The sequence below is a fragment of the Henckelia pumila genome, chromosome 3 (assembly GCF_033568475.1).
Source record: "Henckelia pumila isolate YLH828 chromosome 3, ASM3356847v2, whole genome shotgun sequence".
NCBI lineage: Eukaryota > Viridiplantae > Streptophyta > Magnoliopsida > Lamiales > Gesneriaceae > Henckelia > Henckelia pumila.
Window position 1 is genome coordinate 39710067 of NC_133122.1, and position 26685 is coordinate 39736751.

General features: G+C 33.3%; 4 protein-coding genes across 10 annotated transcripts; 1 reads left to right on the forward strand and 3 right to left on the reverse strand.

Moving 5' to 3' along the window:
* Positions 1–7934: 7934 nt before the first annotated feature.
* LOC140891913 (uncharacterized) lies at positions 7935–9645 on the reverse strand. The gene has a single exon (XM_073300605.1). It carries the CDS (start codon positions 9580–9582, stop codon positions 8992–8994), a length of 591 nt encoding a protein of 196 aa, XP_073156706.1. The 5' UTR covers positions 9583–9645; the 3' UTR covers positions 7935–8991.
* Positions 9646–13666: 4021 nt separating this feature from the next.
* LOC140890545 (uncharacterized) lies at positions 13667–20024 on the forward strand. The gene is made up of 8 exons (XM_073298414.1): positions 13667–14231; positions 14873–15232; positions 15311–15570; positions 15914–16055; positions 16221–16592; positions 16714–16845; positions 17322–17450; positions 17559–20024. The coding sequence occupies exons 1-8, from the start codon at positions 14052–14054 to the stop codon at positions 19635–19637; spliced, it is 3654 nt and encodes a 1217-aa protein (XP_073154515.1). The 5' UTR covers positions 13667–14051; the 3' UTR covers positions 19638–20024.
* Positions 20025–20094: 70 nt separating this feature from the next.
* LOC140892957 (uncharacterized) lies at positions 20095–21600 on the reverse strand. The gene is made up of 3 exons (XM_073302023.1): positions 21483–21600; positions 20669–21385; positions 20095–20364 (listed from the first exon to the last, which is right to left on the reverse strand). Exons 2-3 carry the CDS (start codon positions 21279–21281, stop codon positions 20153–20155), a joined length of 825 nt encoding a protein of 274 aa, XP_073158124.1. The 5' UTR covers positions 21282–21385; positions 21483–21600; the 3' UTR covers positions 20095–20152.
* Positions 21601–22804: 1204 nt separating this feature from the next.
* On the reverse strand, positions 22805–26439 carry LOC140887864 (PHD finger protein ING2). 7 transcript variants are annotated; one of them, XM_073295428.1, is made up of 8 exons: positions 26179–26439; positions 25842–25935; positions 25679–25750; positions 25330–25538; positions 24212–24275; positions 23494–23750; positions 23336–23374; positions 22806–23085 (listed from the first exon to the last, which is right to left on the reverse strand). In XM_073295428.1, exons 2-8 carry the CDS (start codon positions 25885–25887, stop codon positions 22981–22983), a joined length of 792 nt encoding a protein of 263 aa, XP_073151529.1. In that variant the 5' UTR covers positions 25888–25935; positions 26179–26439; the 3' UTR covers positions 22806–22980. The 7 variants fall into 7 exon arrangements, with proteins under 7 accessions (XP_073151531.1, XP_073151529.1, XP_073151530.1 ...); XM_073295429.1 differs by having other exon boundaries at positions 25842–25953; XM_073295424.1 differs by having other exon boundaries at positions 26148–26439.
* Between the last annotated feature and the right edge of the window lie 246 nt (positions 26440–26685).

Genomic DNA, 26685 nt, shown 5'->3' on the forward strand with positions numbered 1-26685 from the left:
TTGAACTTTTAAATACTTAGCTCACATGCCTCAATCTCAATTTAATAAATATTTAATTATACTTTTATGCCCTTAATAATATTTTAATAATATAAATTAAATACATAAATAAAAACTCCAAATGAAAGAACGCAAGATATGCAGTATTGTCTATTGATGGTGTTTTTCACGGCAACCAATTTTTTTTCTCTTTCTTTTTTTTTTATGTTATTCTTTTTTAGAATAATGCTAGAGGTATAACCAATATATCGTACAACGATATATACAACAATTATGTCGTGATATTTTGCTATTATGTCGTGAGATTTTGATATGATATCCTGAGATTTTGCATTCAATGTATCGTGAGATTTGATAAATTAAATTTTGTATTGATTTTTTTGTGGTGTAAAAATTGTTGTACAAATTTGGTTGTACATGTAGTATTGCTCTTTAAAAAAAGCAAAAACAAAAAAAAACGAATAAGGAAAATGATAAAAATATAGACTGTCCATACGAATTATTTTAAAATGCAACGAATTAAAATTTAATAATAAAATAATTTGATTTCATATTTTCATTTTTATATAAATGATCAGACTTCAGAGTATAATATTTTTTATATTCAAAATACAAAAATTAAATAAATTTGTGTTAATATAATATTTTTAAATAATTTGATTAAATTTTTTTATTTAAGATAGTTAATTATTGAATTAAAATAAATTAAAATTTAACTCACTAGTTTAGTCTATTTTAAAATTTAAGACGGTTTTTACATAAGGAAAATAATAAAATTTTAAAAAGTGTAACAAAATTGTTTTAATATAATATTTTAGAATAATTTGATTTCATTTTTATTTTTAGTTTATGAAGCTAATTTGTTTTTTAAGGGGAAAATAAATTTAAATTTAACTCAATTTTTAATCTATTTTGATCTTATTAATTAAAATTTAACTTGTGTCATCTATTTTGTTTTGTGTATATTTTTTTTAAATATGCAATAATATAGTTTACAAAAAAATATTTATTATAATTTACTTAAGTTAAAATAGATATACAATTTAAATATTTTTGAAATAAAATAATCTCGCGTGAATTATAAGTTCTCATAATATCTGTAAATATATGTATTCTAAATAAGTTAATTAGTATATTAGAGTTAAATTTATTTTTAATTTAAGGTTAAAACAAGCTATATATTTTTAAAAGAAAATTCAAATATTTTTTAGTTGTACCCCAGACTCACATCCCCTTGAAAAAAGAAATAAGAATATTTTTTATTTTCAAGATACAGGCAATTAAATCAAGATACATACAAAAGGGAAAAATTGTTTTTTTGGTCTTGTATGTTTGTCACTTTGCGATTTCAGTTCTATATATTTTCAAATTACAGTTTTAGTCCGCTATCTTTATTTTTTTGACAATTTTAATCCTTTTTTCCGACGTGGCGCTGACGTGACACCAATTCAGTGTTGATGTGGAGCTGACGTGTACAGTGCCATATAAGCATTTTCGAATAAAAATGACCGAAATTGCCAAAAATCGGAACATGCAGGACTAAAACTGAAATATGAAAACATAGAAGACCAAAATCGCAAAGTGACAAACATACATGACCAAATTTACAGTTTTTCCTATACAAAAAATACCAAAATATAATAAAAACTTGCATTTATTGCATGTGGATTCACCACAACGGTCTCAGGGTGGTGTTAGTAAAATATTTGAAATTTTAAGAGCATATTAGCCAATTAATTTTTCAGATGTTTTATGACAAGCCGGCCGGATGCATTTAGTCTCCTCTACTTAGGTATAATGTTTGACAGAATTTTTATTGAGTTCTTCTCAACTTTCCTTCACAAAACACTACATTATTCTCCCACTAATTTCTATATAATTCTTTCCTGTACCTTGTCATGTTGATCACTTTCCCAGTTTCAAAATCCGCGTGGAAGACTGCAGAAGCCCATGGCATAAAACATGGTTGATAAATATAATTTTGTGAGATGGGTACGTGATCGTTGGACAATTTTCATCACAACCTATAGCCCTCGTCAAATCACATGAAAACTCCAATTAGATCATATCACATATCAATTTTATGAGACGAGTCCATGACTCGATTTGACACACCAAAAATCATTATTTTTTTATATCAAAAAAAAAAATATTACTATTTAATGCAATGAATCGAGAACTACTCGTCTATCGATCTCATCAAATGAAACCTGTTTTCAATGATTATATCACTCGTCACTTATAATAAGAAAAAACACACGTGTATCATGAAAAATTTACACGATATATATATAGTCGATGCTGTAAAATTAAAGTAATTAGCAGTTTGAGGATTGTGGTCATAATATATAATCCATCCGGCCCCTCTTATATATTAATCTAGGAAAATATTAATTTCCTTCATGTGATACACATAAAGTTTAATTTCTATTGCACGCCATTTTTTGATAGCATGCAGTACTTTCACTGAATTTGATAATAAAAAATAAAAAAATAAAAAAAAAACCTAATGCTTAAAAAAGAGAGATAATTACATTTAATACATAAAATCATAATAATATATATGTTTCTAAAGCTTGAGAGTCAAATCGGGCTTCTCCACAGTACTGAACTGGATGCATATTTGTTTGCCAGCTTTGTCAGCTTCTTCATGATCTGCATGGATCCCAACACTCTCCACAAGACAAAGTTCCTTTGGTGGCAAGAAATTCATCACCACACAAGAAGAAGAAGAAGGGCATCTTTTATTTTTATTATTATTATTATTATCATCATTATAAGATGAAAATATCTTGCAGGGTTGCAAATTATTAAGCTCATGTTTCACCACCATTTTCGTTGCTGCATGCAGATTTATAAGAGACGTCGGAGAAGAAGAAGAAGAATTGGGATATAATTCCAAGGATTTCAAGGCTCGGACATATGCACGCTTTCTGTAGCCGATGGGATCCCTCACGAACAGCCTCTTCTCTTCCAAACGCTCGTTCCTGTGAGCATTCTGGTGACCTCCCATGGCTTGGGCCGATGCGAATTTCTTGAAGCAGAAGGAACAAGTGAACTCCCATGCCTTCACCATTTGTGTCAGCTTCATTATCTCTTCTTTATCGCCTCCGCCGCCGCCTTCTTTTCGCTTCTTCGCCATTCCGGTGGGCGGACCATGCATATTTTTAGGAGAATGGGAACAAAGAGAATTAAAAGAGGGTATTCATGATATGAGGAAACAAATGAAAGAGCTAGGAGGTGGTTGCGAAGCAGGCAGGTGAAATATATATATTATATTTTATGGTTTTTTGCGTATTATTTATACCAAAAATTTTGAAGGAAATAAAGAAATAAAGAAAGAAAGAAATCACTACAATTTCATCATATATATATATATGTGTGTTACTTTTTGATCATCTGGGGGTACTTTTGTTCCCTTTTCGTCTTATAATTCTCCGCAAGAAAATCAGAAAAAGCAAAAAGAGAGATTATTTAATTTATGGTTGAGTTACAGTAATATAATTTCATGGAATTAATGAGATGAGATTTTGTTCACTCTGCATGCAATGCAGGCTTTTTCCTCAGCAGACACGTAGAAAAAAAAAAGGAGGGGAAAAATCGAATATTATTATACGTAATTCTTTTATTTTGATATTCCTTTTACATAATTCCATAAAATCAGAATTTGGCAAAAACACTTGGATCATGTATATTTAACAAAGAAGCTAGCTTTTGTTAAGTAAATACTGCATTTAAAAAAATAAAAAAATAAAAAAAAAGAAGAAGAAGCAAAATTCACAAGATCTTATAATATTCGAATTAATTAATCAGGGTTGCTAACTAAATTAATTTTGATGATCAGTGCTCTTGTTTTATGAATAAGGGAATTTTGTTGTGTTATATCTTCCTTAACAATTGTTCATCATTTTCTTTTTTTTAGGGGAAAAATAAAAACCTAGTATGTTATCAGATTCTGATAACTTCTTAGATTCTAATTTAACTTGTAAAATACGTTATAGATCTCACTTTAAATCCCTTTAATATAAACCAGATTAAGAAAATTAATTAGTGTCCGTGGGCCACCTATATATATTCTTCCTGAAATTGCAAATTTGTATCTACAAAATTCAACTATATCGATCATTGCAATTAATCCTGATTGTAGACGTAGATTTTCTGTGCGCGTGATATATATTTTTTATCTATAATTTGTACCTTTTTTTTTTGTTATTTTACAGTCATTTCATAATTTTAATACACTAACTTACAAAAAAAAATTCTCAATTTTGGTCTTTTTAACGAGAATGTTGACGTAACATTAGATATGTCGGTGATATCTGAGGTCCACGTCAACAATGTCAATTGGAATGTTATTTTTTTAAGATAAAAATGACCTAAATTGAAAAAAAATGTTAAATAATTATTAGATTAAAACTGTGAATTAATTGATAACAACACATAAGTTAAAAAAAAGGAAAAAACAAAAACCAAAAAAAAAAAACAAAAACAAATGGTATTCTCCTTGTGTGTGTGTGTGACAGTGTGAAGTGTGAACAAAGTACGATTTTTTAGATATGACAAAAGTGTATTATTAAAAGCGAACTTCCAATTTTAATTTTTATTTTTAAAAAAAGGAAGCGAACTTCCAATTTTTATTTTTATTTTAAAAAAAGGAAGCGAACTTGGTAAATTGTATTTGTTGAGATTATGATTTATGGACTCATACCCAAGAGATTATCGTGTTTCTTGATAAAATAATATAATGACATAATTTTTAATTTAAAATCCTCAAAATAGCTTCTTTTTTCCCCCCTTTTTTAGACCTCCTAATTTTTTTTTATTTCTTTTTTCGCATCAGAAAATCTAAAAACTTATTAAAAATTCAAAAAAATTCAAAATTTTCGATTCTAATTTCAATTTTTTTTACACAAGACTAATTGCATTAAAATAAAAATTCATCTGAGGGCTAGTTATTATAAAAGTTTTTCTTTATTTAATTTAAACAATCATAATACTCACGATTTAAAAAAATATTATAAAATAACATAAATTTAAAAATATCTAAAAGCATCCTATGTAAATATTTTTCTAATTTATAATATAAACATAAAAAAATTCTTAAAAAACCCATTCCAAACATATTTAATTTTAATATAATCTATAATTTTTTTCACAAAATATCAATAATTTATTTAAATAAATACGAACTAATATGCACATAATAAGTGCAGATTCCTAATTTGCATATATAATAGTTACTCGATCCATATATCTCAGCCTGGATTTGGGCCTTGAGAATCAAAACTTTTGAGGCATTCCAAGTTAAGGCGTATATGCTGATAATCTTGTTTAAAATATGTTTCTGTCAAGTTTTTTTTTTTAAAAAAAAAAATCCATTTCAACCAATATTATCTTTTAACACAAAAACTCCATCGAGTATGAGACCGATCTCATCAACTCGACTCGACCCATTTATAAAAAATAATATTACTTTTTTTTACGTCAAATTATTACATTCAGCTACATGTATATGTAAACTGGATCGATCCATATCATACACAAACATATATATATATCCGTGAAACTATCTCATATATACTATTTAAATCATTATTATGTAATAAGAAATCCTTATGGCGAGTAATTTGATCTCAGAAGCATACCAATTTTTTTCCCCTCATAATCCAACCACTACACTATTATTCTTATGGGTTAAAAAACATAAGGAAAAAATAATTACAATCTATAGAAAAGTTTATTATACATAAAATTATATTTTATAATAGAATTTAACACATAAATGCAAACGCTAATTTTTTGTTTTTTTTAAAAAAATTACTACTTTTTTATTCTGTTCTTTTCCCATAAAAAACAAACTATACAAACATATAACACGTGCACCGCACCAGCACCAGCACCAGAATGGCAGAATACTAATAATATATACAAAATAACAACAGTCTCTGGTATTGCGGTTCATTAACTTTAAATTAAGATGGTATTATATCTGTATCTTGTAACCGAATCTATGAGTCATAACTAGTTGATATTAGATTCATAGACAAATGTCAATCTATATAATGTAAGGAAAACTATCCTGACCCACAAATGCCTACAGCTGGTTGTACTTGTCTGTCTCATCCTCTGTGGTACCAAATATATATTAGGTCATAATATGCAAACAAAAATATTTATTTCTAGTCCACATAAAGTTAGAAACTCCCTTAAATTTTGTTTTACAAATTTTGTTATTTGTCATCGGATGAACATCTACTGATTTTGAATTTAAATTTGGATATCCGATGACAAAGATTAAATTTCCAAATACTTTCTTTTGTGTGACAGGAAAAAAATGGAATAGGAAAAATAACGATGATTATTTGCTGGATAATTGACCGTGGGTAAGGACTAAGGGAAGAAAATTGGAGTAGGGATGAAATGAAAGTTATAAATATATATATATATAGTAATAGATTAGATTTGAAATCAAAACATTTAAAATTTTAAAGAATATTGTTGGGATGTAATTATTTTCACTACTAAAAGAGTGATCAAATCATGATATTTGAGTTTTTATACCGTTTAAAAGATTTGAGTTCTGCTGTTACCACTAGGCACTAGTTATAATTTTTTATAAAACGACAAACATTTGATTTTAGAATGGATATAAGAAGCAAGTTAAGAGTTTGATTCTCCTTAATTGCAAGAGGTACAATTATTCAAGTGAAGATTATTGAACCTTACATTTGAAGTGTTGACCAATTTAAAATATTTGAGTTGCAATATTACTTTAAATATAGTTTTTTGTAAAATGATAAGTGATGAATTTTGCAATTCAAAAACATTTGTGAGGCAGATATTCTATTTTATTTGAGTTACCCGTTGAAAAGTGTCATCTTTTATACAAAAGGTATTGTTACATTTTATTATAAATATGGATAAAATTAACATATCTAACAGTAAGACGATTTCACTAAGATCTACTCATTCTACAATATAATTATTTGAAAGCTTTCGTTTGTATCCTTTTCTCATAGCAGGCTGTATTATAAGTCAATTTTCTTTATCCGTAATTCGTTCTTACAAAAGACCTACTCATTCTACTTATAGTTAATTGAAATCGTTCCTTGGTATCCTTTTCTCATGTCAAAATCATTGTATCCAAATTCCTTGGTATCCTTTTCTCATGTCAAAATCATTGTATCCAAATTTTATCATAGCCTACCGCGTTGAAAGTCAGTCCCGTTGCCAATAATTTAACGACAAGATTACATTGTTGTATTTACTATTTATTATAATATTTAATAATCATCCGCGTTTCAATACCCAAAACCTAATTGTCAATTACTGTGTAGGATAGATTGTCAATTAATGTTGCACTGCTTACATTTATTTGTACTAAAAGCGACTGGTGATGAACATAAACTATATATTTTTAATGTTATTTAAAATCTTCTAATAAATGAATATTTTTTAGTGAAGAACTATTTTCAGAAAATGATGTCTTTGTGCAGATCATAAAAGCTTGGTTGGGTTGGGCATATACAATCATTCCACATGCCAGCACAGACCAGGCCAGTTCATAACTTCATAAATCAAATATATTGGATTGTTTGTGAAATTGTGGAAAAATCATTAGAAAAATAAATTTTATAAACGAACTTTTTATATTCTCTATTTAATTCTTTCAAACAATTGTGACACGTTTTCAAAGACTTTGTTAACAGTGGAACAAGAAAAAATGTTAAAATATTGGACTATATGAAATGAAATCTGTATAATTTGAGGCAACACGTCACTTGGCTTAACGAGCCATAAAAATTTGCTGTCTCAAAATGGAAATTTGATAGACAACACATTTCACCTATGATCAAAACCAACTATAGCAAACACTGATCAATGAGAAAGACAGATAAATACAACATGCTAGACAAGATATCATCAAGAAAACTCAGTAACCTCGTTCCAAATATTGTATTTACTTCGTAAGTACTCGAATTGATTATCAGATCGATTTTTATTGTCAAGGTCATCTAACACAGCTTATGCACCCACCCTGGCTCATAAGACTTTCCACATTAACATTGTTAAAATGTCTGTTCTTATGTGCTTATGGAACAGTTTCAGCATATATATCAAGATAAAGAGGCAAGGGGGATTCATCCTTCTTTTTGGCTTATCAATAAAGATTGGTGCTATTCCTCCCATCTATTCAATGCAGTAAACATATCTCAAAGAGCTCAAAAGATCACAGAGATGTTTACAACAGCCTTGTGTCTAGTGTAAAGCGAATAAATTACACATGGTACATTAAAATCCTAACATCTCTTGTCAACAAACAATGACATTTACTGAACAGGGGAAATCCCATTAACTTAATTCGCTTTACACTAGACACGAGGCTGTTATAAACATCCCTATGATCTTTTGAGCTCTGTGAGATATGTTTAGCGCATTGAATAGATGGGAGGAATAAGAACAAACTTTACTCGTAGGCTCGTAGGCTCGTAGCCCATTGGATGGTCCTCATCCGACCCATGCACACCCATGTGCAGTGGCGAGCCGGCCGAGGATCGGTTCAACCACTTGTTTCGTGATGCAAAAATGTTGAATCTTGTCCTTGACACCAATCAGTATCGAGTACTCGATAGCCCCAACAACTATATGCGTCAGCATTAATATGACTTTGATACCACTTTCTGGTGGTTCAATCCCTAGTTATGAAATCAAATACTAGTGGCAGCTCAAATCCCATTATTTTGCATTCATATAAATAACATGAACAAAGGAAAACAAACAGATGAATATATATGAATTTTCCACATACACATGAATAGTGTTTGATAATTTGTCTGTTAACCAAAAGTACTTGATTGAAAATCCCAATAATTAAATATATAGTTCCAATGATTAATCAATCCTTCTAAATGCCTCATCTAATCATAATCCCTTGTAAAGAGGAAAAAAAATAAATCATTACCAAAACGCGTGAATGAATCAATCCATTGCTCAGCTCGATTTGGGATCGGGCATGGGGAAAAGTCCAGCGCCAGCAGCCCCTCGCGGCGGTGAAAATCCCAAAAACTTCTGCAGATTCGTCCTTATGCTGATCGAACACAGCAGATACAGAAACGCCATCGAACAATCGGTCATGTCATCCCCCAACAACCCCCTGTGGCTCATCTTCTGCACCAATTTAATCGGTACAAAAGGGATTTTGGCCACGGTTTTGCCCTCGAACAAACTGTTCAACAACCCGAAAACCATGAACAAGACAAGGGCCACGACCGCGCCCGATTTGAACTTGAACAAGGACAAATCGCGGCTCGATTCCTTCAACGACGTCTCGACCCGGTCGATTTTCTTGGTTCTGGAAGACTTTTTGACGAGATTGGAGGAGACCGTAGTGGCGTCGGATGTCTTCATGGTCTCGAGTTTCTTGGACGCTTTGTCGATCGTGGATTTGAGGGATTTGTAGGAGGAAGTACGGTAGATGAGTAGCCACGAGATGGCTTCGCAAACGAGTGCGGTGCAGGCGGAGATCCCGACCACCGTGAGGCTGTCGGAGTATCTGAAGCTGGAGAACAGGGTCGACGCCATTGGGAATCTTGGCAGATCAGAGAAGAGAAGAGAAGAGAAGAGAAAGAGAATCTATTTGTATTTGCCCAAAATTTGGTGACTTCATATTTATTATATTTTTAACCCTCTCCTCTCCTTGTTTGACTGGGAATTTAATTTAATTACTCTTGTTTACTTACTTACGGCGGTAATTTCAATCCAAATAATCTCGTTTTTTTTTTTAATTTGAATTAAAAAGGGAAACGGAATATCAAATTTAATGTTATTAGAATTTTGACATGTTAAAATATAATAATCACAATATGGTGAAGGTTTATTGCTTTTGAGACAAAAAGTCATCTGATATGATTTCTCATGTTAATTTTACGAGACATATCTCATGTTTGATCTGATCAATGAAAAAGTATAAAATTTTTATGTCGAATGGATTATTTTTCATTCTATAAATATCTGTGAAACCATATTTCAAAAGTTATATTCTACTTTTGATTCATTCAATCTCTAAATGTTCGTAATTTTATTTGAAAAAATATAGACTATATCAGTTAGCTCGTTAAAATGATAAGAGATATTTGATAGATTTGAGTAAGTGAAAAAAAATCCAATTCCAGTGTTTTTTAATGATTATAATTTACTTGTCATGTTCTTCCGAGTGCATTGTCATGGCTCGATAATTTCGACGATATGCAAGAAATTTGGCATATAGAGCTGCCACATATTATTGGTGGCATTCGAAACCTTGTCGAATGCAAAAGAATGTTCTAATTAAAAAAGTTGAGAAAAGCCTTTGTTCTAAGTTCATGTTGAATGACATAGAATGTTATGGAGAATGTCTGGTCTAGAAGCTTACTAAACAATCTAGAAATATGTAGAAAATTGGATTAAAATCAAATTATTCCACAACACTAATGTGTCTAGAATGCAGGAATTGATAGTTCTTTGGAGATGGTCGCCGCAGAATTTGGAGAACATATTGAGTGAGCTGCAAATATCGTTGGAAACGTTGGAGGGCCACATTATTGGAGAGCTTGACTCAATGAAGGAGGAGTTGATTTTCCTTCAAAACACGATTGTTGCGAAATAATTATACTCAACATTCAACAATTCATTCTCTACCAAGTGTTATACTTTCTCTTTTACAGATTATCCAACCTATTTTTGTTTGTTGTGCAATTAAAAAGTAAAATCGCTCTCTAATGATGCTTTTTTAGTACTCGCATGAACAAAGTCTAGGAACTTATAATTAAGCTAAGTCTGTGAGAACATGTATGCTATTTAGATCATCTATCATATATAGTAATACCTAAATTGATATGCATTATCAAGTTGAATACCAATGATACACGATAAGCTCAATATGTACGTCATTAATCAACTTAAGCAAAACACTTACATAAAGAAGAGTGCATACAACACATATTATTTACAAAAATACCCTAGACAAACAAAAGGAGTATGCAAATTCCATTTCTTAGAACTTAATTACTTTAATAAATATTTTTTAATGATAAGTTTCTCTTTGTTGCTATTTTTATTCACACTCCTGAAAACATAAATTGAGAAGAAATTAATGAATTACAAACTATCATAAGCATATATCACTACGACACAAAGAGATGTGGAATCAATACAACACAAAGAGGTATAAACATCAAGTGTGACAAGCTTATCATTACGACACAAAGAGATGTGGAATCACTACAACACAAAGAGGTATAAACATCAAGTGTGACAAGCTTACAATTACAATGCCAAATCTTTTCACTCGAAAACTTCAATATTTCAAGTAACAAACGTCACAGATTAGTCGAGTATCTCTGAATACTGATGGTAAATGATATGTACATAATCATCAATTTGATTGTTTTAAAAGAAGTGTGATGATATAAAATATAAATTTAGAGGATGACAATCATAACCTATAGATCGATGCCAATAATTAATGTATACATATACATGTGTGTGTATATATATCATTTGTCCAATAAATCTCATTTTTATCGTCATTTGAAATACCCATAAATTATTTATGACTAATGAAACATATATACACGCTGTGTGTATAACATAATATATGAATATTATGTTTACTATGCATAATTATTTATTTATATATATATATATATATAATTATATATTGACAAGCTGCAAAAACTTATAAATGCATAAATAAATAACATGGTTATGTCATATAATTTTCTATATCATTAAACAACAAGATATTAATTTTTTTGGAGTTCTATTTATGAGTGTAAATGAATCGAAATGAGTTGAATATAAATTATATATTAAGGTAGAAGACCTTATTGGCGAAACTTAAATGAAAATTACAATTTTATCCTCTTTTACACACCTACAATATATTAATAAGGTTAAGAAGTTTAGAGTGATTAATTTATTTGTAGTTTATTTATAATTACAATATCTTATTTACTTTTAAAATTTAAAATCTAAATATAATTTTATATTTATATAAATTTTTGAATGTTTAATTTATCATATCATCCTAAAATTAATATAAAAAACTTTTTATATATGCACGTATATAAACAAAATATTTAATTTATCATGTCATTATGAAATTAATTGGAAAAAAATTATATATATGCACGCATCAAGTGCAAATGATACTAGCATTAAAAAAATTTAAGGTTCGAATTAAGTATATTCATGTTCGAGCTCACCTCGAAACTAGAAAAGTTTAGATTTTTAGCTCGAATTAAGTATATTCGAGTTTGAGTTTGAGTTTGGTTTGAAGCTCGAAAATTTTAGATTTTATGGCTCGAGTTCGGCTCGAAATATTCGAATGTTATTCGCGAGCTATTTGAATTATTTTTTGAACACTGAGGTTCGATAATGAAGATTCGGAAGCACGAAATGTCCGAAAAGATCTAAATGCATATATGTTAAATATATATTATATTATATAAATAAAATATTAGTTCACAAACGGCTCGCGAACTAACATGCTTGAAGTAAATAGTTTAAAAAATGAATCAAATATTTATTGAGTCAGCTCGAAAAGCTCATGAACCAGTTCAAATTGTTTGCAGTCCTAGTTCTATTACTTGTGAGGGATACATGCATATGCTTTGGTATGTCAAGATGGACCAAACAGTTACTATAAAACATCCTATCCTTTAAGGAATACTAGCGATGGAGACACACACAAACATGCTCGAGTTCGATAACTTTGAATACTAATCAAATATTTATCGAGTCGTCTCGAAAAGCTCGAGAACCAGGTTGAATTTTTTGTAGCCCTAGTTCTAAAACTTGTCAAGGATATATGCATATGCTTTGGTGTGTCAAGACGGACCAAACAGTTAATTTAAAACGTCCGAGCCTTTAAGGAATATTAGCGCTTGAGACACACACGAACATGCTCGAGTTCGATAACTTCAAATACTAATAAAATATTTATAGATCGACAAGCTTACTAACCAGCTCGAATTGTTTGCAGCCCTAATTCTATTACTTGTCAGGGAAATATGCATGTGCTTTGGTGTGTCAAGACGGACCAAATAGTTGCTATAAAACGTCCGAACCTTTAAGTAATACTAGCGATTCAGACACAATCGACGTATGTGTAACGTAATAAATTAAAATTACGTAAATAAAAAAACTAAGCAAGATTAAGAATGAAGAAATATATGGATAGAAGATAAGGTGATAAGCATTTATTATAATGTTTAAGTTGCATATGATAATTGATTATATCAAACTATAGAAAGTGTAATTTTGGTTTCGATCTATTTCTATTATCAATAGAAATGAATGTGTTTTTTTACAAGATAGATATATAATGTGATGTGGGTGTCACATTAACAGAGCAAATGACATCAGTGTCATGAACCAATTCAGTTACTATAAATGTCTAAAATTTTATATATAATATAGATATATACGTAATATTACTTAGATGTTGATAAGGACCAAAGAATCACCACAAGGATCCGAGCTTTGGTATAATAGTAAAAATTAAGATTAAATCATGCTAATGATGATAATAAAAAAATTTATTTATAATTATGTAATGTATGTATATATAGGTACACATTGTATTCGTATATGTATATGTATATTATATATACCCACGGCCACGGCAAGCATTCGAGAATCAAATCTCATCTGCGCAACCTCTCTATCTCCCAACCCCAATTCCCAATCCATCTCGATCTCTCTTCAGACTTCACCTTCAAAATTTTGATCTCATTTCAACCACTAAATCTGATTCACACGTGCGCGTGCACGTATAGATGTTCTATTATTTTTTTTATTGATATATATTCCATTTCTGCGATATAATTTTCGATCAGTTGTTGTTTTTGATCTGAAATTTAGCTTGTTTTCGATCCATGGATGACGAATAATCAAGCGGCGGCGTATCATTTAATCTGCGTGATTGATTAATTGGATAATTTTGATTTGGAGGGGTGTGAGCGGAGGCGAGTTCTTCTGAGCTGATGAAGAGCTGAAATTAGGGGAAAATGCCAGGAATAGCGCAGAGGATTAATAATATCAGTGAAGATAGTATCGATAGTGATTATCAGAATACATTGGTGGGGAATGGAATGGTTCCGTTTCATACATGCAATGGATCGTCGGGTTCTAATGATGGATTCTGGTTGAAGCATCGCGATGACGTGAGCTACAACCAGCTGCAAAAGGTATATGTGTTTGCTTTTAATTTTAGTTTTGCTGACATTTTAGAAATACTGAAGTAACGTGGGTTTATGGGTGGTTTTTTGAATTTGAGGAAATGAGATTTGGATCTTTTTCTTTGAATTGTATAGTTAATCTCTCAGGATTGCAAGTTTACTGAAAGTTAATTGATAGTGTTGTTATAGATCCATATTATGTTTGGGAATTAGATACAAGGTATTTTTTATGTTTATTTAGTTCATAATTTTTTTTTCAAAAGTTTGTGGATTGATTGTGCACTATGGCAAAGCAATAAACAGCAGTATTCGATGGGTCAAGATTTGGATTGTATCCCATTTGTTATTTAAATATATATTTGATTCCTGAAGGATAATGTAAGAAGCTCCATACTTTCTCCAGAAATGTCCGTGTTTGTAATTAAGTTATTATATTCATCTGCACCAATATTGGAAAATTCATTCACGTGCTTGGTTACCACTTTGTGTCGGAGTTATGTTGTTGGGTGCCTTGTGTATAACTAAGCTTTCAAGTCTCGTGGTTCTGGGATTATTCGTGAACACCTTTCTCCCTTTATCACTATTGCTTTTTGTTGGCCAATTTACTAGTTACTCAAATAGTCACGAACGATATTCTTTCTTGTTTGCAGTTTTGGTGTGAGCTGACGCTACAAGCTCGTCAGAAACTTATGAGGATAGACAAGCAGACATTATTTGAGCATGCTCGTAAGAAAATGTATTGCTCCAGATGCAATGGGATGCTGCTTGAAGGTTTTCTTCAGATTGTCATGTATGGAAAGTCGCTACAGCAGGTCCCATGTGGTGGACAGTGCTGTGTAAAAGTCACAGACAATCACAATGATGATGACTTATGTGTTGCAAGTGGCTGCCACAATGATTCTCTAGATCCATCTGTCCATCCATGGGGTGGATTAACCACAGCTAAGGATGGAACACTCACACTGTTGAATTGTTATCTTTGTTCAAAATCTTTCAAGGGGCTCCAAAATGTAAATTTTATTTCCATGCTACGGTTTTATGTATTATTCCTTCAGGGAATACCATTAAATTGCTTTGATTTGCATCAGGTATTTGACAGTGCTCGTGCGAGGGAAAGGGAACGTGAATTGCTTTATCCTGACGCATGCGGGGGTAGTGGTCGAGGATGGATAAGCCAAGGAGTGGTAGGATATGGTAGAGTACATGGAATAAGAGAAACATGTGCTCTTCACACCGCCAGATTGTCCGTGGAGACATTGACAGATTTCTGGACTGCCCTTGGAGAAGAGACTCAACAGTCTCTTCTAAGGATGAAAGAAGATGATTTCGTTGAAAGACTTATGTATAGGTGTGCGATTCGATAACAGTTTGACAGTTTTGGCTATCTCAAAATGTCTGTCTGTAGCTCATGCTGAGCACTACATATGAGTTATCTACATTCCATGAAAATTGAAACCTATTCATTTCATTGGCGAGCAACCTTTTAAACAGAAAACATAGTGAATAGTTAGCTTTTGTTGGGCAGAGAAGTACTTGTTAACTGGTGGCCTATTTACTACTGAAACTTCAGTTTTTAGTAGATGACAGGGTCCATATATTCTGGCCTTCATGATCACAAAGATATAATGCATTTTGGGGATCACTTTTTTTTTTTTTTTTGCAAAAGAGGTTTATAAACTTCTTGTTTGCAGGTTTTACCGCAAAAGGTTTTGCAGAGATTGCAGGAGAAATGTCATACGGGAGTTTAAGGAGCTGAAGGAACTCAAGCGCATGCGAATGGAACCTCGCTGCACTAGTTGGTTTTGTGCTGCAGACACGGCCTTCCAATATGAGGTGTACAATTTTGACTGTCTTGTTGTTGTGTACTCCCTTGTTGTTCATATAGTTTTTGTATCATGAGAACCGCCTTGATTCTTCAAATCAATTGTAATTTTCAATTCAAGTTATGGCTTACGACTATGTTTCTAGAATTATAATGTGTGCTGTCTCAATCATCAGGTATCTTTTGATACAGTTCAAGCTGATTGGCATCAAACATTTTTAGATTCTTTTGGGGCATTTCATCACTTTGAATGGGCTATTGGAACTGGAGAAGGGAAATCTGATATTTTGGAGTTTGAAAATGTTGGCTTGAGTGGAAAGGTTCAAGTGACTGGTCTAGATTTGAGTGGTTTGAATGCCTGCTACATAACCCTGCGTGCTTGGAAGAAGGATGGACGCTGCAATGAATTATGTGTGAAAGCCCATGCTTTGCGTGGGCAACAATGCGTTCATTGCAGGCTTGTGGTTGGTGATGGATTTATTACAATGAAAAGAGGGGAAAGCATCAGAAGGTTCTTTGCACACGCAGAGGAGGCTGAGGAAGATGAGGTAATCCAAATGTCAGATTCGTTCTTTTAGAAATATATGCTCCAAATGTCTGTTGCATATTTGGTTCCTTTCCTGTCTGTTTGTTCTCATCATATTCGTATTTTATTTTTGTGATTTCCAGGATGATGATTCAGAGGACAAGGATGGAAATGAGCTTGACAGTGATTGTTCTCGACCCCAGAAACATGCGAAGAGCCCTGAGCTAGCTCGAGAATTTCTCTTAGATGCTGCTACTGTCATTTTCAAAGAACAGGCGTGTTTCTTTTCTTCTTCCCATCCTAGCTAGCGGTAGCTTTTAAGTTCACTAGCATGAACCTACTTATTCTAAATTCTACTGTCATTTAATGTATCATTGTTATCTAGAAATGGGAGGCTCCATTTGTTTCACCATATTTATGTTTTTTTAGAAGTAATTAATGTTTAAATTTGTTTGATGACGTGGTGCTTTATCATACTATAATTCACTCAAGACTGGCCAGTTTTTTGTAGATGTTTGTCTCTCAAAGTCTCGGTTAGAAATGGAAAAATTTTACTACAAGAAAGTCCCTAAGCAGAGGAATCTATTACTCATTTAAATTGAACTAGTATGCTTAGGGAACTAGCACAAGTTCTTCGATTAATGAAGTTAAGTTGTGGAATACTTAGTTGGCTAGTTTATTAATTTTTTGGGTTTACTTGTTCATTATTGAAACTTGAGAGTTTGCTAAATTGGCAATGCATTTTCTGTAGGTTGAAAAAGCTTTTAGAGAAGGTACAGCTCGACAAAATGCACATGGCATATTTGTATGTCTTGCTTTAAAGCTGCTAGAGGAACGTGTGCACGTCGCATGCAAGGAAATTATAACTTTAGAGAAGCAGGTATTTAATCTATAATATTGTGACGGTCGTGTTTTGCTCTTGGCCTATTAGAATTTAATTTCTTAATTTGGATCCATAATTGATCCCTTTCAATTTTTGATTCTGCAGATGAAACTTCTTGAAGAAGAAGAAATGGAAAAGCGTGAAGAAGAAGAACGCAAGGAACGCAGGAAAAATAAAGAAAAGGAGAAGAAACTCCGAAGAAAGGAAAGGTTAAGAAATAAGGAAAAGTGGGAAAATAAATGTGGTACTGAATCAAGCATAGATTCACAGGCTCCTGATATTACAGAGGAATCGACATTATGTGTCGACGAGGAAGCTGATGTTTGCAGCAGTGACTTAGTCTGTGAAACACCAGTCAGTCCTTTGTCCCCTGATATTCGAGACAACCTGCTTTTTACGGACTACATTTATTCAAATATGGTCAATCGCTCTGAAAATAGTGTGACTGGGGAGGAGTTTGGAAAGAGGAGAGACTGGAACTCATGTCTCCTAGCTGATCGCGTTAAATACACTCGCAGGAAGTTGAGGTTTCGCAAAGATTCCCAGCCAGAATTAAGTTTGAAATGGTCTGATAGGAAAAAAGGCTCTTCGGTGTCAGAAAGTGGAGCAATCATGAGCGGTTTTGCATCTAGAAATCATGCAGATGGTTTTGATTCTGCAAGAAGCCTAAGTGGTTTCAATAGACCAGAGTCCCACGTTATAAAAGCAACCCAAGAGCCTAAATATGGAATTAAGTCGGTGTCTCCATCAGATTTATCAAAACCGTATCACCGCAGCAACAAGTATCCTCAACAGGAGTCCGTACCTGAGATTAATGGGCGACATAAAAGCAAGTTCATTGCTCGCCACCTGAACCCTCCTAATATTAAGAAAGTTTGGGAACCATTGGATTCACGAAAGAAATGTACGCAAGGCAACTCAGACTCTGATGTTACCTTGAGATCCACACCTAAAATTGAAGCCCCTGAATCAGATCAACTCCCTGAATCATATGGTGCCTCTGGTTCTGATGAAGTGATATTCATTCCAGTACAAAGCAATCTTGTGGATAATGATGTAAGAGGGTCGACCGGATCCATAGCTGAGAATTGCAGAGAAACAGAAAATGTGTTCCATTCAATAGAAAAGCCTCTACAATATTCAAAGGACGCAGTAGCAGAGGATCCCAAGCTACGCTCTATGACAGGATCTCCACGTGAAACACCAGAGTCATCAGTTATCAGTTCTCCTAACTCTGATAACTACTCATGCCTAAGTGAGGGAGACAGTAATACATCCTCTTCAAACTCTCAAAATCCTGAAACAATATCCATATCAGATTCAAAGGAGGAATCACAAAACTCAGATGGAAGAGAAAGTTCGTGTTACTTCAAAAATGAGTTCACTGCTTCCCACAGTGTTGTGATAGACCACAACACAGAGAGAGGGCAGGATACTAAGATCCAGGGACCTGATTCCACGAGGACCATTTCTTTGGGAAATTTTCCTTCAGAAGCAACCGCATATAATGACAACAGGAGATTAAATGTCAGTTTGGGAGCTGCTCATCCTCCAAATGTGCTTCCACATTATGCATTTTTTCATGCCCCACCCGTTAACTGTTACCATCCGAGTTCACTAAATTGGCCAGCTGGTTCTACCAATGGATTGATGTCCTTACCTCACTCCAACCAATATTTATTCCCAAACACTTTTGGTTATGGTTTGAATGGAAATGCAGGGTTAATGCAGTACGGAACCTTACAGCATCTGCCACCCCCATTGCTGAACCCTGCTCACATACCATTTTTCCAGCCAGTCGCACAGGTCAAGGGTGTTAGCCCAAAGGCACATGCGAAGGTTTCCAATCTAAGTGGGCAGAAAGAATTGCAACAGAACATAGAGAATATGACTGAAACTGACCAGAATCTTGCAAAACCAACGATGGTGGTGGATGCCACACAGAATGGGAAGTCTAACAAAGTGGATGTGGGGGATAACCAAGGTTTCTCTCTTTTCCATTTTGGCGGCCCTGTAGCTCTTTCAACAGGGTTTAATGTCGATACTGCTTCATTAAGAGAAGGAACTACATGGGATTCTTCTGCCAAGCGTCATGATGGCGATAAAATCTTCAATAAGAAAGATGCAATCGAAGAGTACAACTTGTTTGCAGCCAGTAATGGCATACAATTTTCACTCTCCTGAAGTCTTGATACTTTTCATTTTACTCTGAAGTGAGTGATTCAAGTGGCTTCTGGTTGGTATTTTTCTTATTTCATTATCGAATGGTGGAAGCTTTGAGCACTTCGATATAAAACAGTTTCTTCATGCCTGAGTACTGAGTGATGGCAGATTTGAGTGCTCTACTTTGATTTGGTGCACGATAATCAGCTTCGTGGGAGTGCTATTTTTTTTTTTTCTTCTCTATGGGAAGAAGGCCGTGAGAGAGTTTTAGAGACTTCCATTTATGTTTGGTGGTGATTTTACTTCAATTTTTATTTGTTTGGTCCTCTGCAAAATTTTTGTTGGGACATAATATTTGATCATTACTTCAACAATTTTCTCTCTTTTTGGCTGGTTCTTCATGCAGATAGTTGCTTTATGCTTGACATGGCTTGGAGTTTAGCTTTTGACATAAATTGTTAGTAAAAACTAATGCAAATTCACTGTTTAAATGCCAACGGAACAAACTTGTATCAAATGAAATAACAATAATATGTTTACAAGTCTGGCATTGCGTTGAGTCTCAGAATGGCTAAGTAGAATCCAGCAGGTTCGTCCACAAATTCAACCACTTCGAATGAATTCTCAGCTGCAACACTTCTCAACATCGTTTCCTCTGGCAAATTGGAAACCACTACATCTGGATACTTGAGTCGTTGCTCTTCGACCGCTTGCCTTCCTTGTGGATGGCTCATCACAACTCGCGCACCTTCAAATGATCCAAACATAAACAGCAGAGTCAAAATTCAGCCATCACTAGATCTGTAAACGCAAACGAGACTTAAGTTTTACTACATACTAAGACTAGGAGTAAAGCATTGACCAAGAAACAGAAATGAGCCCCAAGAACTACAACTCAAATAATCAAAGCTGAAAACATGGCATTGTCTAGTCTTCCGTCCAGTCCTTTTGCCATCGTTTGAGTTTTGAACAATAGCGCATATAGAAAACATCCATGATCCAACCAAAACTAGAAAAAGACACCTGAAGAATTGCGAAAAATTCCATGTTACCTCGCAAACAACGGTTCGCAAGAGCTCCAAGAACCTCATTGAGTTCAAAGGGTAGCCCAGGGAGGAAGTATAGGAATACAACATCAAAAGGTGTCCACTTCTCAGGTACATTAATCACTTCACCTTGCCAGCATTTGACCTTGTCATATTTCTCCTTTATGCAAGCCAAAGTTAAAAGAGAGTCATGAACAATAAGCAACATTCCGACAGGTGATGTCTCAACAACTCTATCCACAAATGCTTCAGAACCAACGGAGACCAGAACCCTCGAGGTCTCCGAAACGCCTCCGGCAGAAATGATTCTGTCCATCTTCAGTCTATGCTCTTCATCGGAACTCGGGTAGTCCGTGTCAAGAAATGACCAATCCTTCTCTACAAAATCTTGAAATTCCACCACAGAAACCTTCCCCTCGTTTGAAGAAATTGCCCCACCGATGGACCGTCGATTTGAACGTGCAGAATCGAGGGAAACGAGAGGAGACCGCCGGTGATGAGAGTGGGAGTAATGAAAATGATCCACATTACAAAGAGGCCGTAACTGGCGATACGAGGTTACTACATGGGAGGATGGCTTAAGTGGAAGAAATGAAGAGATTGAATACATAGAGCACATAAAAATCAAATCTTTCGATACTACGTGAAACAAACAAGACCCAGAAAAGGTAGAGTTCTTGTATCACCCGAGATTACTGAAATTCCGCAGTTCTGCTCTGAATGCTGTCATTCAATATCAAAGACAGAACATCAATCAGCCGCAGAGCATATAGTTTTAAAAGCAAAATCCTAACAGACCAAGAATCTTACCAGTTGATACCTGAAAAGATTGAAAAATCCTGCGGTGACTTTAGCAAACGGCCACAGTGTTAGACGGGCGATGGAAAGAAGAAGCTGTGATTATTATCCTCAAGATTTTGCAATTTGCAGGAGCGAAGCAGAGCAGGGAAATGCATATAAATGTTCGCGATTTCTGCGGGCTAAATGTATAGTTCGCTGGATCCTTGCAAAGTCGTGTTATTGGGCCTTTGTGGTTGGGGCTTTGGCCTTTGGATATGCGAAGTTTACTAGTTAATTGAGGTAACACTATCATGTTTATAAATTGCTATGATTATCAACAAAATTTTTCAGACTGCCTCTTAAACTATAGAGGAGACTTAAATGACGAACAGAAATCCAATTTGGAAAAAATAAAAATAAAATTTAGCTTTCCTGAAATACGTTTCATTTTTCAGTAAACTATATTGATTACATTTTAAATTTTATGATAAATTTATTTCAAATATTTTTTTGTTACATAGACAACTAATATTTTTTTTAATTTTACATTCATATTAAGGAAAAAGTACATTTTTAGTTCTTATACTTTCACATCAAAACGTTTTGTCTTTAAACATTTCAAAGCAACACTTTTAGTCCTTAAATTTTACAAATTGCAACAATTAGTCCTTATAGTTTTTTTTGTTACATATATTTTTGGGGACTAATTTATTATATTTTAAATTACAGGGACCTAAATAATAATAAATAAAGAAAAAAATGAAAAACAAAAACTATAAATAACCATATATCTGCAACATAAATATTTTTTTGAGAAACATGTTTATTCTTTTTTATAATGTTATTATATGTAAATAAAATTTATTACGGTTTTTTTATTTAAACAAAAAATATCTACTTTAGAATACAAAGTTTTTCATAAAAATAATCAAATATGTTTTTAAAATTAAAATATCCTATAAATATTTTAATAAACACATTTCTTAATGTGTTTTATAATAGTTTTTTAAAATAAAATTTATTCAATATCTTCGATACTAAATAACTAATTTGATATAAATTTAATTAATTATTTACTTTTATTTAATACTAAGATACGAACTAGATATTCAAAATAAGTTATGACCACGAGGAATCTAATAACGAAACTTCAAGAAGAAAAATTTTAGCAATAACTTCATTTGACTTTTAATTATATTTGACCATTATTGTATTAAGTTAATTTATTTAACTATAAAATTTAATTTAATCGTGTGAAAAACAAACTTGTGGACCTATTATTTTTGTACCTTTTAAAAATTATATATTTATTCATACATTGACATTCTATTTTTATTATCAGAACTCGGTAAATTAACTTCAAATAAATTTTGGATAAAGATCTACTGGATTTGAAGAATGGGTCTTGGTATACAAAATATTAGAATGAGTTTTTCTTCAGTGAAAATAAAACCTTTGAGCTTTCTATCAACAATTTTGTAAAAGGACGACAATCCCTTTTATGACAACAGCAAACTGCAGTTAACAATGAAATAACTTCAGTGTGGTAATAGCCTGCAGGTTGGGCAGAACCACTTTCCTTTAAATCTCGTCTCTGGAGTGAGGCCGACGCAGGCGTAATGAAACCATTCACCCCCTTGGCACTGTCAACAAAATCCAAGTGTGAAAAATGTACCCATTATGTAAGTTCATCTCAGTACATTACACCAAAAAAATATTTCAGAAATGTGGTGTCGATTGCTGGAAGCTGCCAAGTGCCAACCTCTTCTAACAGGCCTCAAGAATTCTCAGACCCATTTGGAAGATCAAATGGTGCAACCAGAAACGAATGAAGACTAATTTTTGTTCAATTTCAGGGAAGAGATGAGAAAATGAAGGGGAAAATGAACTTACATTTTCATTGTCACAAGCAATCATGTCACCAAAAGAAACCTGCATAACAAGAATAGCTTCAGTCTCAAAGAAGAGTATCTCATTACCGCTTCATACAATATTGTGTTGATTCTGAAGCAGTGGACTCGAACTAGAAATCAAGGAAACGAACTCAGGACCTGATGACAAACACAGTAAGTAGGTTCATTTGGATCAATGGGTTGATCAAGCTCAACCGGAGAAGCGAATTCTTTCTTGAGCATGCCAGGAGGCGGCATGAGCTCCAAATCTCTATTGCGCTCCCTGTCCCAATCCTTATCCCTGTAATCAATCCTTTTTGATTGAGGTGTTCCGTAGAGCGACCTACGCTTTTCATTTTTAGGAACCAAAGGTAACGGAGGAAGCACAGCCAATTCATCTGGTGCTATTTTACCTTCTGCAAAAATTATCACGGGCATGATCCATCGACCATCATTAATTATAATCATTTTGGCAAGTTATACTAGAAACAGGCCTGTTAGCTAACTAGTTCACACCCACCTTATTAAGAACAGAAACTATAACCGCATAGAAAAATATAAGCCAACACAATTTGTTGGTCCATAAAGAGCTGACATTACTGTTAGGAAATAAATACCATTCAAAAAAAAATCTTTTTAGACCATTTATTAGAAAAGTAATTATCTAGCTGTTTTCCAAGCAATACACAATATTGAAATTCACAACAAATAACTTGTAAAAATCCACACCAAAGAATATCATGGGATCTTGAAAATCCACAATAAAGAACTTGTCAAACTTTTACAAGTCAAAGGGCCCTAGCTAATTTACTAGAAAAATAATTATCTACCTGTTATCCAAAATAGAAACATACTATATTAAAATCTTTAGGAATACCTTGTTTGAGATCTTCCGCAAAGTTGTTCAGATCCTCGTCAAGACGTTTAATGTGACTGTCAATCTGATGGAAAGTTGCAAATGATGAAAATTATCACCTTCCCAAATATATAGACATGGCCCCAAAAGATAGAAGACTGAGGTAGTGTTTGGAAAAGCTTCTAGGAAGCGTTTCTCAGCTTTTCATTAACAAAAATTTGAAATTTGTGAAATTTTGTTAATGAGAAGTTGAGAAGTGCTTCCTAGAAGCTATCTCAAACACTACCTAAATCCTTCCTTACTTCACCACTCAAAACCAAGAAACAAGAAGCCAAAAAAAAAAAGCACATTTTTTTTTCCAGTGTCAAACATGGGAACAAGATAAAGTATTACAAAACATATAGAAGTGACAGAAATTTCTGAGCCAAAGCTTGTTGAAAAGGCATTTCACTGTGCAAACAATGTTGACGAAAATGCAGTTAAACATCAAACACTTCTCAAATGTTTTCCGATCAGTTCAATTCATTTCTACGTAGCACCCCCTCCCTGAGAAAATAAAATATCAAATGAACGATAAAATATCAAATGAACGATAGATGGTTGCAGTTGGGCTATCAACACGTTATCTACCAAGCAGACCAGAAACCGCAGACATCTGAACAAGCAGTGAGGCCTTAACTTTCAACCACCACATTTGTACATTCAAAAGAAGCCATATCAACAACATTATGTACGTTACGAGAGGCAAAAACAACAGCACTAGTGGGAGAAGGGGCGGTGTTGGCGGGAGGCAATAGAATTGGATTTGGCCATTTCAAATTTCACTCTGTAATGTTTTGGATGTGCTGTGGGTAATCGGTGTGGAAGAGTAAAAGTGCTTAATCCATAGAACCAACCTTGTTGAACAAACAAAACACTTAACAAGCATCATTAACTGAGCTAAAAGGTTTATCATCAAAAGCTTGGTGAAATAGTTCGGCCAACAGGGTAAAAGGACAGATTCAGACACAACTATTCCGCAAGTCAGTTAAAACATTGAACACATATAATAATCAAAATGAAGAGAAAAGAAACTTTCCGCATGATAGTTGATACTGGTAATCAATGCAACAAAAGCAAATATATATTGAAGGGCTTACAAGGTCATGAGCTTGTCGGGCCAGTAAAACCTTCTCAGTACAGAGGCTGAGGGCGTTGTCCTGGTTTGCCTCAATCTCCTTTCGAAGCTTTTCAAATATCTCGTCCTCATCCTCCTCTTCCACCTCCTTGTTTTTCCTCCACATAGAGTTCACCTGAGATGCCAAGCCCAGAGAGTATTTGGTTTGCTGCCTCGTGTGGTTTATCATAGCTTAATTGAGAACATTCAGATGCAGGGGCAATGTCAGTCATTTTTCCATATCAATACCTTGAGTGCAGCAACATAAGCAATCGATCATGCAAAAGAAAGCATACACTAACAAATACAACATCAGATGACAGCGGCTAAACCTTGGGAGCGTTCATCAAGTTCGCGAATGGTGTTCAGAAGTCTCTGCAACTCTCCCGGGAGTGTGCTGGAATCTTTCATTACATACCCAAAAAACAACAAATAATCAATATCACCCGCTATAAGCTAACCAACACCGAAATTACACAGCAATGAAAAGCTCACACTCTACATAGTCGTCTACAAAAACTCCCGTCCTTGCAATAGCCATTTCTTCAAAAAAAAAAGATTGTTTCGATCGCTAACAAAGTCGCTTCTTCTGCAGTTTAACAGCACACTGAAATGAGGTAGATACAAAGATAATGGAGAACGTGTAGACAAACATAGAAATTGACCAAAAGTTTAAACTTCGGGGATGACAATTGAGCTACACATACTTCAAGTTTCACTTACCATAAAGCTAGGAATTTTTTTGTTTAAAAAATACAGCAAAATATGATAAAAATAAGACAATTATCCTCATGCAATTACTTCGAGATGAATCTGATCTTGATTTATCTACCACTTAGGGCTTCGAAATTGGGAACTTTTTCACGGACGAGGACCAGGAATCGACAGCCGGAGTTGTAGAATTTGCGGAGGGACGATTGATTGATTTCTAGGGCTCGGAAGCTGGAGCAAGAACGCATGTACCAAAATTGATTTGGGATTTTAGAAAAATTATTCCTAAATATTTCCTTAATTACGTCATCTTCTTACAGGAACCGGAGTATCAAGCTCGCCAGCTCGGTAAATTATTGTAAACCAGTGGCCATGTATACGTTCTGTTTGTTAACGAAATAAATAAATATCAATTTTCAAAATAAACAAATATCATATACTATTGTTGAAATTTTCGATGATAGATCAATTTTTAAAAAAAAAAACTAGTTTGTTGAGAATTAGATAGCAAAATTACATCCTTGAATAATATTTCACCATGTTATTTATATGAGAATTATATTTGAAAGTTCACGTCAAAATATCAAATTTGATTTTTCTAGCACCTTCTAGCATTATTAAATTAGTA